Consider the following 16494-nt stretch of genomic DNA (forward strand, 5'->3'; position numbering starts at 1 on the left):
AAACAAGGCTTTTTCTCTCTTTTAAAAAGACTTTTTTTTTTTTTTAGTGTTTGTGAATTAACAGCAAAGAATTCTTAGATAAATGTGTGGGTGGTGGCGATGAGAATGGCAGGGTGTTAGGCGTGGATGTGTGTGGATCTCTGTTCAGGAAATACTCAAAATAGTGATCCATGCTACTTTATTCTTCCCAAGATTTTACCACTAGTTTATAATCTAACTTAAAAAGCACAGCAGCCCAGGCTCAGGAATATCACCTGACAGAAGACCCCAAGCCTGGCTCCTGTGTGGGAGGCGTGGGTAGCAGTGGCAGGCTGGATTTTAGGACCACACCCTGGGTGTTTCCTGACATGGCTTATATGTCTCCCTCCAATACCTGTTGTCTCACAGGAGGAAGAAATCTTTTCTCTACCCACCCAGAAGCTAAGTATATAGGAAGCAGAAACAGACCAACTACTGGATAATGTACCCCACAACACAAGGCTGAAAAGCTAGGCCTTCTATTTTTTTTTTAAAAAGATTTATTTTTTATGTATTTGAAAGACAGAGTTACAGAAAGAGAGAGAGAGACAGAGAGAGACAGGAGGAGGGGAGAAAGAGAGAGAGAGAGAGAGAGAGAGAGAGAGAGAGAGAGAGATCTTCCATCTGCTGGTTCATTCCCCAAATGGCTGCAATGGCTAGGGCTGGGCCAGGACAAAGCCAGGGGCCAGGAGCTTCATCAGGTCTCCCACGAGGGTAGCAGGGGCCAACCTCTGCTGCTATCTCAGGCCATTACCAGAGAGCTGGATCAGAAGTAGAGCTGGTGTCACAGCCTTAACCCACTTTGCCTCAAGCTGGTCCCTGGGTCTTCTGATTTGTAACTCCAGGGAATTTAAACATTTCAGTCTGCTCTGTTCATCTCTAATTCATTACGAAGAGGTGAAGCAGATTAACACCCTGGAGACCATGGGACTTCGTGAGCGCTCATGACAGCACAGCTGCTTTGTTTTCAGTCTTACTGAACATCCTAGGGCAGCCTGGAAGCAGGCTACCTGCCTCCTGAGTCACTCAGCAAGCACCCTGGGCCTGGGCATGGTGGATCTGGGGACTGCTCTAGAGAAGACAAGACTGGGACTCCCTTCCAGCTTGGCCTTGCTAACCTCCATGTCAGACTGTTAGAAGGACTGCCAAACCGAGAGGGTCACCTTGTCCACACTTGTGAGGACTGTTAGCTAGGAAGGTGACCTTGATATCCATGAGGTAATGTTTTTATTATTATTAAAGTGGATCTTACATACAGAGTGTGCAGAACACAATTTGCTTTCAAAATCTGCATACACTCATGTAACAAGTGCCAGGTAAAGAAAAGGAACATGAATGCAGAAACCTTTCAAAGCCCCTCTTCCAGTCCCTACCCAAGGGTAACTGCAGTACTGTATTTTAAAGCAGTAGGTAATTTTGTACCTAAAATTAATTGAATCACTCAGAATTCACCATTTGTCCTTGGTGTCTTTGGATCAGCATTAAACATATGAGCATCATCCATACTGTGTGTTGTTAAACCTGCTCATTCTCATTGCTGTCCAGCATTCCACTGTGAATATGCACACTTTATCCATCCACTGCTGATGGACATTTTGTAGATCCAGGTAGGGCTATTATGAACAGTAGTGCTATGAGTATTTTGGTACATGTCTCTTAGTGAACAGATGTACACAGTTCTGTTGGGCATATAACTAGGAATGGAATTGTTCTATTTTTGAAGTTATTTTTAGTATTAACTACATAATTGATAGTTTCAACATTCCATAGATTTCTAGGTTCAAAACTCCATTTGTTGATTACATGGAGAATTATCTGTTGTCCATTCATACCTACCTTCTGTAGAATGTATTATTACTGGAGTTGACATCATTGTGTCTATCTTAGTAAGCAGCACAGTATGTTATTTACTTTGGATACTGCTACAGCATCCCTAATGGAATCCTACACCACCCTCAACCTTACTCACTGTCACCACTGAGGGATTCAGAAAATTCAGTGATAACAGCTAGTTCTTATAAATAGGCAATGCACCTCTTCCACCTGGCTCCACATAGACAGGCAAATGAATATTAAATCTGATATTTGCAGACACTGAATTATAATAACAGAAATTTTAGTATGATGTGGTAATTATTATATCATCAAAATGAGAACAATCATGACAAAAGGATAATTAAAAATCATACCTGGCTTAATACTTTCATAACTTAAGCTTTTATTCCAAATTTCTAATTTGTAGTTTTCTTATTGATAGTTCGTGTTCTACAAGGAGTAATTTAGCAGTCTACACATTAAGTGGAGGCAGATTCAAGCAGCTTATATTCTTTATTTTCTATAATAAATTGAAAGCAACAACTACAGTTTCCTTTAAGAGTCTTCCCCTTCCCGTGTGTGTGTGTGTGTGTGTAGTATGTATTTTGGAACTGGGACTCAAAAATTTGCAGTTTGAAAAAAATCCTGGAGGTCATTTTGTTTTGGCTTTGCATCAAGTGAAGAAGCTTTTATAATATTCCTTAATGGCTGTTCATTCAGATGCAGTAGATTTGTGTGTTAGTTTAGTATCAATTTCCTTTTTTGACCTTAAACCTACCCAATACACAAATAAAAGGCATAATTTCAACTACCATTCCAGTTCTACATACATGTGGGGGCCCAGGAGAAACATTATCAGACAGGTAGTAAGGAAGCATTGAATTTAAAATCAGCTCTACCAAAACTGAGGTTTGGCCCAGGAGGAAGACACTGATTGAGATGCTGACATTCTGTGTCAAAATGCCTGGATTCAAGTCTTGGCTCTGCTCCTGATTCTAGGTTCCTGCTAATGCACACTCTGGGTGGCAGCAGGTAATGGCTCAAGTGGTTGGGTTCTTGCCACCACATAGGATAGAAGATCTAGGTTGAATTCCTGGCTCTCATGAGCATTTGAGGAAAGAACCAGTAGATGGCAGCTCTTTCTGTGTCTCTGCATCTCAAATAAATAAATAAAATTTAGTTTTACTAATTATGAAATGTGCAATAAGAAGACATATTTGTGTAAGATTTATTTTTTCATTCATATAAAAGGTGTGCTAAAACATACCCTACACGGATGTACTGTGTGTATGGGATAGTATAATGCATGTGGAAACATTCTCAAAGTGGTTAAATGATACATAAATAAAACCTATTATTATAATTGTTGCTACTTGTTTGTGTAATAGACTCTTTCCAAAAGAAAAATCATCAACATTCAAATTTCTAATCAATCTAGTCCATCCTATTGTTTGCACTGCAAGAAATTTCCAAATAGATCCCTGTGGTCAACATGATCTTTCACAAAAGGCAATCTTGGGTCCCGCTGCATAAACTCCTGGGCTTTAGCTCTCACAATGGTGTTTAAGAAAAAATTGAAGAAATCAGAGTCTCCAAGAGAATCATGTACTTAAGCTTAACTTACATGAGGGTATTTTGAAAGGTTTGTTGAAAATGCATATTATGAAAAAACTGCATGGATTTCAATTTTTTTCACCAAAATAAATTTACCTTTCAATCCTATCTTTCCATAAACTTCTGGAAGCATCTTCATAAATAATGAGAAAACTATAGAAACTGACAAATTTTCCAGGCATAGAAATGTTAGCTCTTAAGAAAAATAATCCACTGGAAGGGGGGAGGGAGAGGGAAAGGGGAGGGTTGTGGGTGGGAGGGAAGTTATGGAGGGGGGGAAGCCATTGTAATCCATAAGCTGTACTTTGGAAATTTATATTCATTAAATAAAAGTTAAAAATGTCATATTAAAGAGTATTTCCATGCATTCAGATAAGCTAGGAAACTTTTGTCATCAATTTGATTGATTCCAGGAAGTCACAGCAAGTTAATTATGAAATGATATGTCTTTTTCTATGTGTATAGTAGATAATGGAAGGATCATTAATCCTGATTCTTACAATGACTTTAGGAAAGGGTGTTATTCCAACCCAGTTCCAGCTGCTAGCAACAGTTTTGCAGGTGTGGGTCTTGGAATCCTGATCCTGGACTCAAGCTACTTATATTTCAGTAAGCAGTGTAATGTACATATGGATAAGTTACAGACAACTGGGGTAAGCCCTGTTCAATTGCTATGTTACAGGCTGTAGAGGATTATGTTGCTATGTATCTTTTAGACTAAACAACATCATAGATACTGATATACTTCCCTACTCCATTCCCCTTAGCTGTAGTTTTAAGTTCTGTGGTTTCAATTACCTGTGGTCAAATATGGCCTGAAGATAATAAGTGGAAAATTCTAGAAATAAACAATTCATAAGCTTTAAATTGCTTGCAGTTCTGGGTACTGTGATGAAATCTCCCACTTCATCCTGCTTGAAATAATAATCATCCCTTTGTCCAAGGAATCCACTCTGTATGTGTTACCCTGTGTTGTTAGCTACTTAGCTATCTTGGTTATCAGATGGTCTGTCACAGTACTGCTGTGCTTGTGATCAGCTAACCCTTATCTTACTTAGTAATGGCCCCAAAACATAATAGTAGTGATACTGGTAATTAGAGAAGGTGTAAGTGCTTCCTTAAGTGAAAAAATGTAAAAGTTCTGAACTCAATATGTAAGGAAAAATAAATCATGTGCTAAAGATGCAAATATCTATGGGAAGAATGAATCTTCTACCCATGGAATTGTGAGGAAGGAAAAAGAAATTTTATTTATAGCACCTCAGACTATAAAATTTGTGGCCACAGTGCTTGATTTAAGTGCTTGGTTAAGATGGGAAAGACATGAACAGAACATATTTCTGACTGTTGGCAACTTGGTGCCCCAGCCCCGAATCTATACAAAGATGGTCACAAAGGAGTCCTAATGAGAACTACCAAGCCATGTACTGTAGGATAAGTAATGGCTACACAGATCTGGGGACAGTTTTGGACTGGAAAATATTTTTAAAAATACCAGATAGGCTGCATTCAGTATTCTCTACAGTGCCAAGCATCCAGGGGGTCCTGGAATGTATGCCCACACACAAGGGGTACTCCTGTCACTACTAAGGAAATGAAAAATCACCTTGCACAATCATATGGTTTTGCAGTTGAAGAAATTGTGACTCAGGGATGATGGGAACTTATTCTTTATCCTACTGCCTGGCATTATAAGGATTATTCTTAAATTACTTTTAGTTAAGGGCTAAACCCATTTGAAGATTTTTGTTTTGAAAAAGTAAAATGCAAGAATGATACTTTCCATTCCAGAGGTGTTTATATGTACGAGCACTTTAAAGTCTAGAATTTTGCATTGGAAATGCCTCCCTTGGTAACCAGTAGGAAGCAGATCCACTTAAGGCCAGTACAGAAGATGGTGACTGGGAGGGCAGGAAACAAGGAAGTGGGGAGCTTGCAAGGAGGAGGCATAAGACAGTCCTCACGTGGTGAAACCTCCACAGAGGCGCACAGATACTACCAGCTTTTTAGAACCTAAGTTCCAATGACTACCCTAGCACCCAGAGGGACAGAATGGAGAAGTGAAAATGATGAGAGCAAAGATGAGACATGATGCACAGACACACAGCATCCAGTGTCTTTAACAGAAATTCTGGAGTGAAGAGTGCAGCAGGAATCAAAATTTCAGAATAGTTGGAGAAAAAAATGGTCTGATACAGAGGAAGATTTAGGCCTAAAATTGTGATAAAACAGCATTACAGGTAAACTTAATAAAAATAAAGTCTTATCTAGAGGTATCTGGGAGAATTTTAATTATACCCTCCCACACACACCAATCTACCAGTGTAGACTTTGTCATCACAATCAAAACTAGAAGCTAACAAAAGTAACATTGACAGAACTCTGGAAAGAAAAGGCATCCATCAAATTGCTGTCATGGGTAAGATGTGTTTTCTGATTGGCAAAGATTTTAAATATAATATTCAGGCACTATATACAAATTAAAACAAATCTTGAAAAGAAGTGTGTCAGAACAAAGAACAAAAGATGTTAAGAAACAGGGCAAGAGGACTGGAGATTACCACTGGAAGCAGTAAAGCTGATGGAAATAAAGGCACACAGGTGTTTAAATATGATTTCAAAATTGTTTTTCCGTTTTCTCTCTTCTTTATTATAGGGGTTTATTCTAACACTAAACAGAAACAAAGAAAATAGTGATATGTTTAACCACAAATTCAACAAATGGATTAGAGAAAAAGAACAGTATTTATCATTTCATATTTCCCCCCATAAAAGCCAAAAATTAATGTTCTTCTAATGACTTTGGTAATAAGTAAGTGTAAAACGTTAAAATTACCAGTAGAATAAATACAAACCTTCTATCTAAACTAAAAGCAACCAACACTTAATAAAAGGAAGGAAGAATGGCTTCTTCCCAGTCCCATCACCATCAACAACAGCAATAATAACAGTAACAAAAGAAATAAATCATGTAAGGCATATGTACAATTTATGTGATAATTATAACAGCAAATACAAATAGATAAAACTCTGTCATCAATAGAAAAAGACTTACAAAATTTTCCTTTTAAAAACCTATATATGCTTTTCACAGAACTATACCCAAATAAAATAACATGAATGCCAAAAAATAATAGAACAAATATTTTTAACATTCACACAAAAAAGAATTTTGTTAGATGGTATTAATATGAAACAAGGCAGAGGTTAAAAAAAATCCACACAAAGTCATTTATAATTAATATCTAATCCAGAACACAAATAATCTTGAAACTATTAGATATCATATCTAACTAATGTATATTAATAGTTTCTAACAACATGAAAAAACGATTTGATATTTTGCTTAGAAATAGGTGACAAAATACTATATATCTAGTCTGATTCTACACATGTACATACATACTATACATATTTAAGTTTATAAAAGCCTGGATGAATAAGCAGATTAGGGCATACAACTTTATAGTTGGATTGCAAATATTTTTTGCGTTGTTTTTTAATGCCTCTTTATAGTGACCACATGTTTAATACTGATTCGTTGGCTAATCTTGTAATAAAGTTCTATCAATTTAAAAATAATGTACATTGGAAATATTTCTAATTTTGAAGAGAATGAGCTTTTTTTGTCTATATTTCACTGTGGGTTTGGTTTTCAAGGTGATTTACAATGAACAGATATCATCACTTTTGCTTACCCTTAATCAATGTTCTACTGTTCTCACACAGAGATAAACCAAAGCTGTGTCTGCTGTAATCATAATAAGGATACAGTTTCTACAACCTTGGAAATTCATGTAATTTGAGATGCTAATAAAAAGGCCTCAGTATGTGTTAAAGAATAAAGTGTCTTTGGAAACCAATGCTGTAAAACTAAGCATTCAATATGCAATTAAAAAAAGAATTTATTAAAAAATCATAGAATTCTCATTGATTTTTCCCCAGTTCAGTAAAATCACATCTATGCATTAACCTTCAAGAATTTTACAGTAATGGATAGAAGTGATTTAAAGACCCATGACGGATCTTTTGTTATACTATCAATGCTTTTACTAAATTAGGTAATTAATCATGTCATTTTGAGAATTAAAAGTGTTCTTTAAAGTCAGATAGTCATTTCCCATTACTTATTGAAGTAAAAATATGTCTTCCAGTTTATTTTAAAATTTCTACCCAACTGAATTACACTACATGGTATCCAAGACAGCAAAACCTCAGACCAATGACAAAGGGATCAGATGTGAACATGTCAATAAATTTAGAAGTTCTGTACATATAAAATTAAAGCCATATATTTAGAAATCCTTATAAACATGGTAATACAATCAATCACAATTAGTTCATAAAAGCTACAAGGCCAAGCTAAACAAAAACTCACTTTATGAGATATTTTATTTTCTGTCTTTATGAAGAAAGTACTACTGTGATGAAGTACGAATACTACACAGACAGAATTAAAAACAAAAACTCTAAGCTGAATTACTTTGAGGTAAAACAAAGTTTTAAAAATAAGGAGAAACATGCCAGGTTAGAAAATTGTATTTATCCTTTCTCCTTGACAATAAATTCAATTTCTCTGTATTAAAAGAAGAAAAAATAAATAAAAGGGTCTAAATTAATGAAGACAAAGCATGAACAAAGAGATGCTAGAAAATAAGAGAAGGTAACACATTTAAAATTTTGTTTGTTTGTTTTGCAAGGCAGACAGAGTGAGAAATAGCAAGAGCAAGAGAGACAGAGAATGCAGGCTCATTCCCATGTGCTGCTTCACCACCCAGATGTGCAGAATGGCCACATCTGGGCCAGCTAAAGCCAGAATCCAGGAACTCATTCCAGGCATCCCACATACATGGTAAGAACCCAATTACTTCAGCAATCACCGCTGCCTCCAGGGCCCACATTGGCAGGAAGCAGGAGTCAACAGGAAGATCCAGGAGTCGAACCCACACACTCAGATAGGGAATGTGGACATCTAAGCAGGTATTTTAGTAGGCCTCTTAACAACAAGGCCAAATGCTCACCCAGAAAGACTTTTTCAAACATGGAAATTGGCTCTCCAGCTAAGAGTCTGTTGAGGCAAGATGCCACAGAAACACACCAGGAAAAGTCTGGAAACATTTTCTCTGACAGTAGGAACTTTCTCAAAGAACAAGGCCTCCTGGAGGTGGTGCAGGAGAACTCCTAGGCAGCACCCTGGTCCCTGCCCAGCTGCACTTCCCAGGGCTCACAGGGCACAGAGCTTCACATCAGCCCTTTGGATACCACACTTTCAGAAGTGAATGAAGATAAACTCTGCCAGGATTGGAGAAAACACTTTTAACATGATGGGAAGGAGGGGAAGGAACCAACCAACCTAACCAGAAACCAAATCAAAACAAAAATACTGGAAAAAAAAAAAAAAAAGAAGTTCACAGAGGACAAACAAAGGTAACTTCCACCACTACCATACAGGCAAGGCACACATTCTACCACACAGGAGCAGGACATGAATGAGTTGTCAGGGCCTGGCAAGGAGTCACGCATATTTAAAAACATCAGTGAAAGGAACAGCAGACACACTGGAGGGAAAATTTCACTCAACAGAACCAAAGAGGGAGGGTTTCAAGCCATATGAGAAAATATGGAGCCTCAGCTCTGGAAAGCAAAGGCAGCAAACAGTAAAGAGAATGTTATTAAAGAAATCATGTGCACAAATGCCCAAGAATGAAAGCTGTAGGTGTCCACACAGAAACGATGAATGAGAAAGGCCCATTTCAGATATCAGAAATAAAAGGCAGTCTGACAAAGTGTCCAGGGCATCCAATTTTTGCAGAGGGTCGCAGGGAGTAGGGGTGGGATGGATGAAGACAGGAAACATAATGAAATTTGAAGGACAGCAGCCTTCTCAGTAATAATAAGTCAACACAGCAGGGAATGATGCCTTCCATATTCTGAGGAAAAAGGATTTCTAACTGGAATTCTACCTACAACTAAACTGTGATGGCTGAGGAAATATAAAGGATGCTTTAGATACACCAAAAAATTACCTCCCACAAACCTGACCCCAAAAAGCCAGGGGAAGAAGAAAATAAGCCAGCACAAAGGTTTCTCAGTTCCACAAGGCTCACTGTGCAGCCTGTCAGAGGCTCCAATAGAAAGGAGCCAAGGGGGATCCCTTGGAGTAAGGCCCAGGAAGACCCTGAGCAGCATGCCTGGAGCGGAGACTGGAGGGTGTGGAGGCCTGAGGGCTTCCGCAGAGTGAGCTGATAGCCTGAATGAGAGGAGAATCAGAGGTGAGGATGGCTAAGCAAAAGCAGTGTGAGGCTGCTCTGAGCTATCAGGTGAAGGAGCTGGTGTTTAGGTTGCACCAGGATGCACCTGAGATATTCATTACCAAGCAACCCAGCAAGCAGGAGGATGGTTCAGGCAATGATCTCCTTGGGAAAGAAAATGCAGCCACTTCTAAGGAAGAACGGAGCCAAAGCGGTTCCACTCCCTCAAAGAAAAAAAGGCAATCAATAATTTAAACCAAATCATTGTATATCGGGTCACAGCAATTGAACAGAAAAGCCCAAGGCTGTGCCTCTAATTCCTTCTATAAAAGGAGTCCTAATTCTCAGAATAATGCAAGGAAGTTCAAAGACAATTTCTCAACAATGTTGGTACCTACTGTTTATTGTTATAGTGCTACTATTTTGCTTCAAAAAAAACTTTCTTGAATACTTTTTGCTGATTTATGGTCTTTTGTGTGTGTGTGTCTGTGTTCCAATTCATTCCTGTTAATTTTTTTGCTTGGATATTTCCTCCCTTTCTGTGATTTCTTGTAACTATTTGACTATTTCATTAATTTGTTTCCATTCTTTCTTGTTGATGACGGTATATATTTATCTCTACTCTGATATACAGTGATATCTCAGAATTTATCTCTTGGCTATTCTCATCACACTAAGTCTAGATTTTCTGAGATTCAGGTTTTGGTTTCCTTTGAACACATGACTGCTTAAATTATAGCCATGAATGTTTCTGTATGTGTTATAGGTGACTGAGCTTTATTCTCAGCGAGAAGGGATCTGAACTGTTTTGGCTTTGAGAATTCATGGAGTTGCTTGTTGTCTAACAATCAACTTTTCAAAAGTGCTTTTAAGCACTTAGACTGTTTTCGGCTTGATAGATACATTTCAGTCACTCTTCCTTTCCTTAATTCATGTCATTCTGATTTTTATATCCTTATTTCTGCTTTGCCTATGTCACCTATCATTGTCTGAAATGAATGAATTAAAGTCTCTTTATATTATTCTGTTTTTCCTTTATTTTCTGCAGTTATGCTGTTAGTAACATACATCTGAGGCCGGCATTGTGGTGTAGAGGTTTGGACCTCTGCCTACTGCGTCAGCATTCAATATGGGTGCTGATTCAAGTCCTGACTACTCTACTTCCCATCCAGCTCCCTGCTTAAGCACCTGAGAAAGCAGCGGAAGATGGCCCATGTGCTTGGGCCTTGTGGGAAACCCAAATGTGGCTCCTGGCTCCTGGCTTCAGCCTGGCCCAGCACCAGCACTTGCAGCCATTTGGAGAATAAACCAGCAGATGGAAGACCTCTCTCTCTGTCTGTCCCTTTCTCTCTCTAACTTTGCCTCTCAAATAAATAAAATAAATCTTAAAATATATATCTGCTTTAACCTCATTGTGAAATTTAACATTTTCTACAGCACAAACCTCTGATTTAGTGATGAGGAAACTGAAACTAGAAATAATGGAGCAATCTGATCTATATTACATACTAACTGGTAGATGTAGGCATCCAACTTGAGCCAATCTGAAGCCTCAAACATATAGAGATTCAAATCTCTCTGTCTCTCACATACACACATACAAAGGAACAAATGTGAAAAGTAAAAATAAATCTGAACTAATTTCAGTCATTGTTCTTGTTTTTTAATTAATTTGTTTACAAGAGAGAAAGAAGAGAGGAAAAGAGATAGGAAGAGAGAGAGACAGAGAGAGACAGACAGACAGACAGCAAGACAGCAGATAGACAGAACTCCCATCTGGAGGTTCACTCCACAAATACCTGTAAGGCTGGGGTTAGCTCAGCTGTAACCAGGAGCTGGGACCTCAGTCCAGGTATACTATATTTTGAGCTATCAAATGCTGTGCCACAGGGTGCACATTGCACACTAACAGAAAGTAGAGTGGAGACTGGGACTGGAGCCTGGAGTTGAACCCAGGCACTCTAATATGGGCCACAGGTGTCCCAGGCCGCGTCGTAACTGTTGCACCAAATGCCTGCCCCCATCACTGTTCCTGAACTTACAAAAGGATTCTGGCAATTCCTAAGTAGCGGCTGAGTGTGTTCTATGTTTCCATGGAAAGACATTGTGGATTTATTTGAAACCCTCCCTTCTGAGCAGCACATGCTCCCTTTTGATCTATGTGGTTTAGGGTGGGGCACATTAGCCATTTGCTCCCTGCATCCCACACATCAGGACTGGGGCCAGAGCCCATCACCTTGTTAGAATATTTGGCTCTCTATGTAAAGAACATAATTATTAGCACCTCGATAACTTCCTCTGCATGTTTTATGACACAGAATTAGATCAAATCTTCTTCGGTCTGTGTTCTACTCACTTAGAAAAAAACACACAGCTTCACATCTAATCTTGGACCCTGGCTCAAAAGTAAGTTTACATCTTGCATTCTCAATGTTGTCATCTCTAAATATTTCTATGTTAACAAATACACCTACTTCATTTTATTCACTATGTAAATTCATTCAAATAAAATGTAAATGTGTGATAACTGTGTGCCAAAGTCCTATTTTCATAAAGATAAGAACTGATGCAATTTCTTTCAAATAATGGTTTATGCAGATTCTACATGAACTCCAAACAGCTTTGATTATTATTGTTAACCCCTTGCCTATTTTAATGAAAGCTAAAACAAACCCGTCTGAAATCCATCTAATCCATAGAAAGGATCTGCCTGACCTACTAAAATGATGTATTAATTTTCAAATGTCTTTAGTGACATCTTGATGCCATTGTTCTAATTAGCTATATAAACCAAGAAGATGACAATTTATTTTAAGACTATTTACTTCCTTTCAAAACACCAAGGCTTCAATATCAGAATCAGAAATTCTGACATAAAATGGTAAGAACTACTTTCACTACTTATAAGAAGTCACTGCCTGGCAGTAATTCTATAGCAAAGCAGCAAAATCCCCACTTGCTTTAAGTGAAGCTCCAAGGTTTGAAGCTTTCTCTGAGGCTTTGCAAACAGAAGTCAACTGGATTATTTTGTAAAGGCCTTTGTGAAGCTGGAGGGACTTTCTGCTTTGATTTTTTTGCTTTCTTCTTGTTTTAAATTTTAAAAAGAATATTTGCTTAATGGTATAGATAGCAAGAAACACCTTAGAGAATGATGCTTCTTTGGCAAAGGGACATATCTACGACATGAGAAAAAAACACTTTTATTTTGCAGTATGCAAGTTGTACTCATTTAAATTTGTCAGGAACCTCAAGCTAGAAGCTGTGATAATAACACATTAAGGAACCTTGGCTAAGCAGTGACATTTTAAAGTCTTCCTCTCTTGTTTACCACCTCTTTGACATATAGAAACCAAGGGATAATGATAACCTGGGGTGTGTTATGGCACAGTGTTATCTGGTATGTGTGTCTGCATGTGTGAATTCTTAACAGACACTCCCAAAGATAAATAGTGAAGAACAGTATTTACAGTCTTTTAGATTATCTTGGTTAATACCATGACTAAATGACTATAGCAAGAGGTAGAACCATTGAGCACTTGTTGGCACAAACCTGTCACCTGTGACCCCCACTCTGCAGCTACTGTTGAAGTTCAACACCAACTCCAAGAAATTGTCCTCACTCCTTGGATACAAAGCAGGGTTAAATGCCATAAAAACCATTTACAGTTCCTTTCACAGGAATGTTAAAATTTATTTAACTCATAGTGTAAATATCTTATAAATTCTATATAAAAATATGTGTTCAAGAAACATCCAGTTTTCTAATTTTCAGCTTTTCCATTCTAAAGGGAAGCTAACAACAGTTACTCATTGCTTTTCATTTTTCATTTCTGAGACCTTGGAATCATTAAGCTTTGGAATCCCTTGCTCCTGCTTTCATGAGCTCTGCTGTGTCATGACAAGGTTGAGAGTTGGCAAAGAGCCAGGAGCCAAGCACAAGGCATGGCCCTGAGCTGTCCTGTGCCTTTGTGAGGTCCAAGGGAGGAAAGTCTCATAACTGCCAGCTCCTGAAAATGTCCCACTGCTCTCACTGTCAGCATCTCCAGTATTTCATTTTCTTCTCTAAGTTTCATAGAACACTTTTCTTTAGATTCTGCTTTATTTATTTATTTTTTACATTACTGTCCCTTGTTCAGAATTTCTCAGCTCAACCTTTATTGGCCACTTGGTGGATAAACATCTGTCAAATATGTTCAATATTACTGATAATTAGATGGCACAGATAAGGACATTTGGCCCAATTACATCATATTGGATGAGCCTAAGTTGAGGGAAGTTACCAGAACAAAGTGGTATAAACCCACTGTGACTGATCACAACATTTTCAGAACCTGCTCAGGAAAGGTGAATCACTGATGGGTAAGACAGTGGGGGAGGCTGTCAGTTTCTGTAAAGTGGAAGAAGAAGCCGTGGATGAGTAATCCAGAGAGGATATTTGTTACTCTAGCACCAGCACCACACAGGCGAATGTCCAGACGGCTCTGTGGGAACCATAAACTGTAACCCTATATTCTGATTACTTCAAGGATAAAGACCCAAGTTCTGATGGAGGCACTAAGGTGGTTAGTTATTTCACCCAGAAACACCTGCCACTCAAAAATCTTCAAAGAGGAGTCGTAATGTGCTTGACTCGCTAGCCTCTCTTGGTGATGGTGGAAATGTTCTCTACCTGTGCCGCCCAATGCAGTCGCCGTTAGCCATGTGTGACTGCTAAGTATCTGAAATACGGCTAAGTGTGACTGAGTGACTGATGTTGTAACTGTATTCAATTTCCATGAATTTAAGCAGACATGTGACTAGTGACTATCATACTGGACTCAGTAGCTCTAGATGCAACTCACACACACACGCCTGAGGCAGGTTCTCTGAAGCAACTCCAAGTGATGTCTGGAAGGTGTCTCTCCCCCATCCAGCAGAGCCTCCACCTGATTCAGATCACCATCCCCATTCTGAGGTGTTCTCCTCTCCTCTCTTTCCCTCCATCTGTCTGTGCTTTCCTCCCTCTTCTTTCCTCCCTCACACAGCACAGAAACATTTACACCAGGCTCGGCTCACTTTCAGAACCTGAGTCCCAAATATTTGCAAAAGTAACCAAGCTGTCTGCATGTCTTTAAGACTGATACCTTTTTTTTTTTTTTTGGATTCTGTGTAATTTTTATTGTGAATGTTAATATACTTACACACATGGCATTTTTATTCATGTAGGCTATCTGGGGTGTCTGCCACTGTGTCCTACAGAGACACTGACTTTGATTCACTTAGACAATAGTTTTTAGGCAATGGCTTCCAGGATTGCCTCCTCCTGAAAAAGCAAGGACTTCCTTACTGCATTTAAATTTATTTTAACAAGTGTTTTATATTTATCTGTGTTTGTGTATTTGGACACATTTAATGTCAATCCTGCTCAGTTTTAATTCATGTAGTCTGTTATGAGGTCACCAATATGAACAGTCAAAACATCATGTTACCAGTTGAAGGGAACAGAAAAAGTAGTGAAGACATAAACCTTTATTTCTACTTGAAAGTGTTATCCAATCCACATTATCAAGCATTCAAAATATGGGCATATTCTATAACAGAACTTCCCACTTACTATTTGTTCACAGAATGAGCTCATCTCCAAATGATTAAGAAAGAGAGAAAAAGAAACAGAGGCAACGTGAAAACAAGAAGGGACAAGGCAAGAAGCTCCAGAGTTCTCTAGAAGAAACAAGACTCAGAATGGTGTGGAAACAATTTAGGCCTGGGGTTGGACAGGTCTGTGTGTACGTGCAGAAAGGTGTGTTGCGAAGAAAGCTGATAGACCCCAGAGTCAGGCACACGATCTGGGTCTGCCAAATGCCTCAGATGTCCAAGAGGGCCCCAGAAGGGGAGAGGAGGCCAGATGGCAGGAGACGTCAAGGAAGGGCTGTAGCAACAGAGAAAGGAGTGTGATAGGGGCAGCTGGCTCCAAGAGGCTAAGGTATAAAATGCTACAGCAGCTGCTCATCTGCATAACGTTCTCATTCAACCCTGAAATATTAAATAAGAAAAAACTTTACCTGTGATGTCCTGAATAACGTGGACCACGGATATGGCCTATTCCTCGGCACCCTGGAGTAGGACAAACAGCTTGACCTGGAAGGATTTTCACATCATTTGCTCCTTCAGGAAGTAAAAGAACATACCTTAAAACACCCTCATTAAAGAACTAGAAAGGCTGAACTATGTAAATGACATTAACTGAAGCTTTGCAAATGAAAACCAACCCATCAACAAAAGACACTCACTGAGTACTTTCAATGTTTTATAATGTTTTAGCAAAAAATACCACTGCTGTAATGCTGTAATAAATAACAACCACAGCACAACTGATAGAGGGAGAGAGGGAGAGGGAGAGACAGGGAGAGAGAGAGGGAGAAGAAGAGAAAGAGAAAAAGGAGAGAGAAAGAGAGAGAGAGAGAATGAGTAGGCATAGAGAAATTAAAAACCTTTGGGAACATTCCTTTATTTCTTTCACAGATTAAAAATGACAGAGGCAATATAGCTGTCAGCTGAGAGCCTGAGGATATGGGCTCTAGTTTGTTGCTCTCAAAGAAACCCCCACTTAGCCAACACAAGGCTCCCCAAATGCAGAAATGAAAGAGAGCTACCCTATGGGAGCTGCCCCAGATAGCAAACATGGTCCTAACCCATGCTTACTCAAGAGCTGTCACAGCTGGGCTAAAAACTGAGTGATCTCATACTGAATTGAACTGGGCCATGCTGTACTATAAAACACTATACTGTACCACACAATACTGCACTGCATCATACC

The 16494-nt window shown here is 38.7% G+C and overlaps 1 protein-coding gene across 15 annotated transcripts in view; it reads right to left on the reverse strand.

Moving 5' to 3' along the window:
• L3MBTL4 (L3MBTL histone methyl-lysine binding protein 4) overlaps positions 1-16494 on the reverse strand; it is a 555652-nt gene that overhangs the window by 174388 nt on the left and 364770 nt on the right. For all 15 annotated transcript variants that reach the window (XR_007921517.2, XM_051851406.2, XM_051851407.2 and 12 more), the window contains one exon: positions 15740-15842. Coding sequence is in view for 14 of the 15 variants with exons in the window: in XM_051851406.2 (XP_051707366.2) it covers positions 15740-15842 (103 nt within the window). In the remaining variant the exon portion in view is untranslated. The remainder of the gene's footprint in view (positions 1-15739; positions 15843-16494) is intronic.

Source organism: Oryctolagus cuniculus, chromosome 10, assembly GCF_964237555.1.
Source record: "Oryctolagus cuniculus chromosome 10, mOryCun1.1, whole genome shotgun sequence".
Taxonomy (NCBI): domain Eukaryota; kingdom Metazoa; phylum Chordata; class Mammalia; order Lagomorpha; family Leporidae; genus Oryctolagus; species Oryctolagus cuniculus.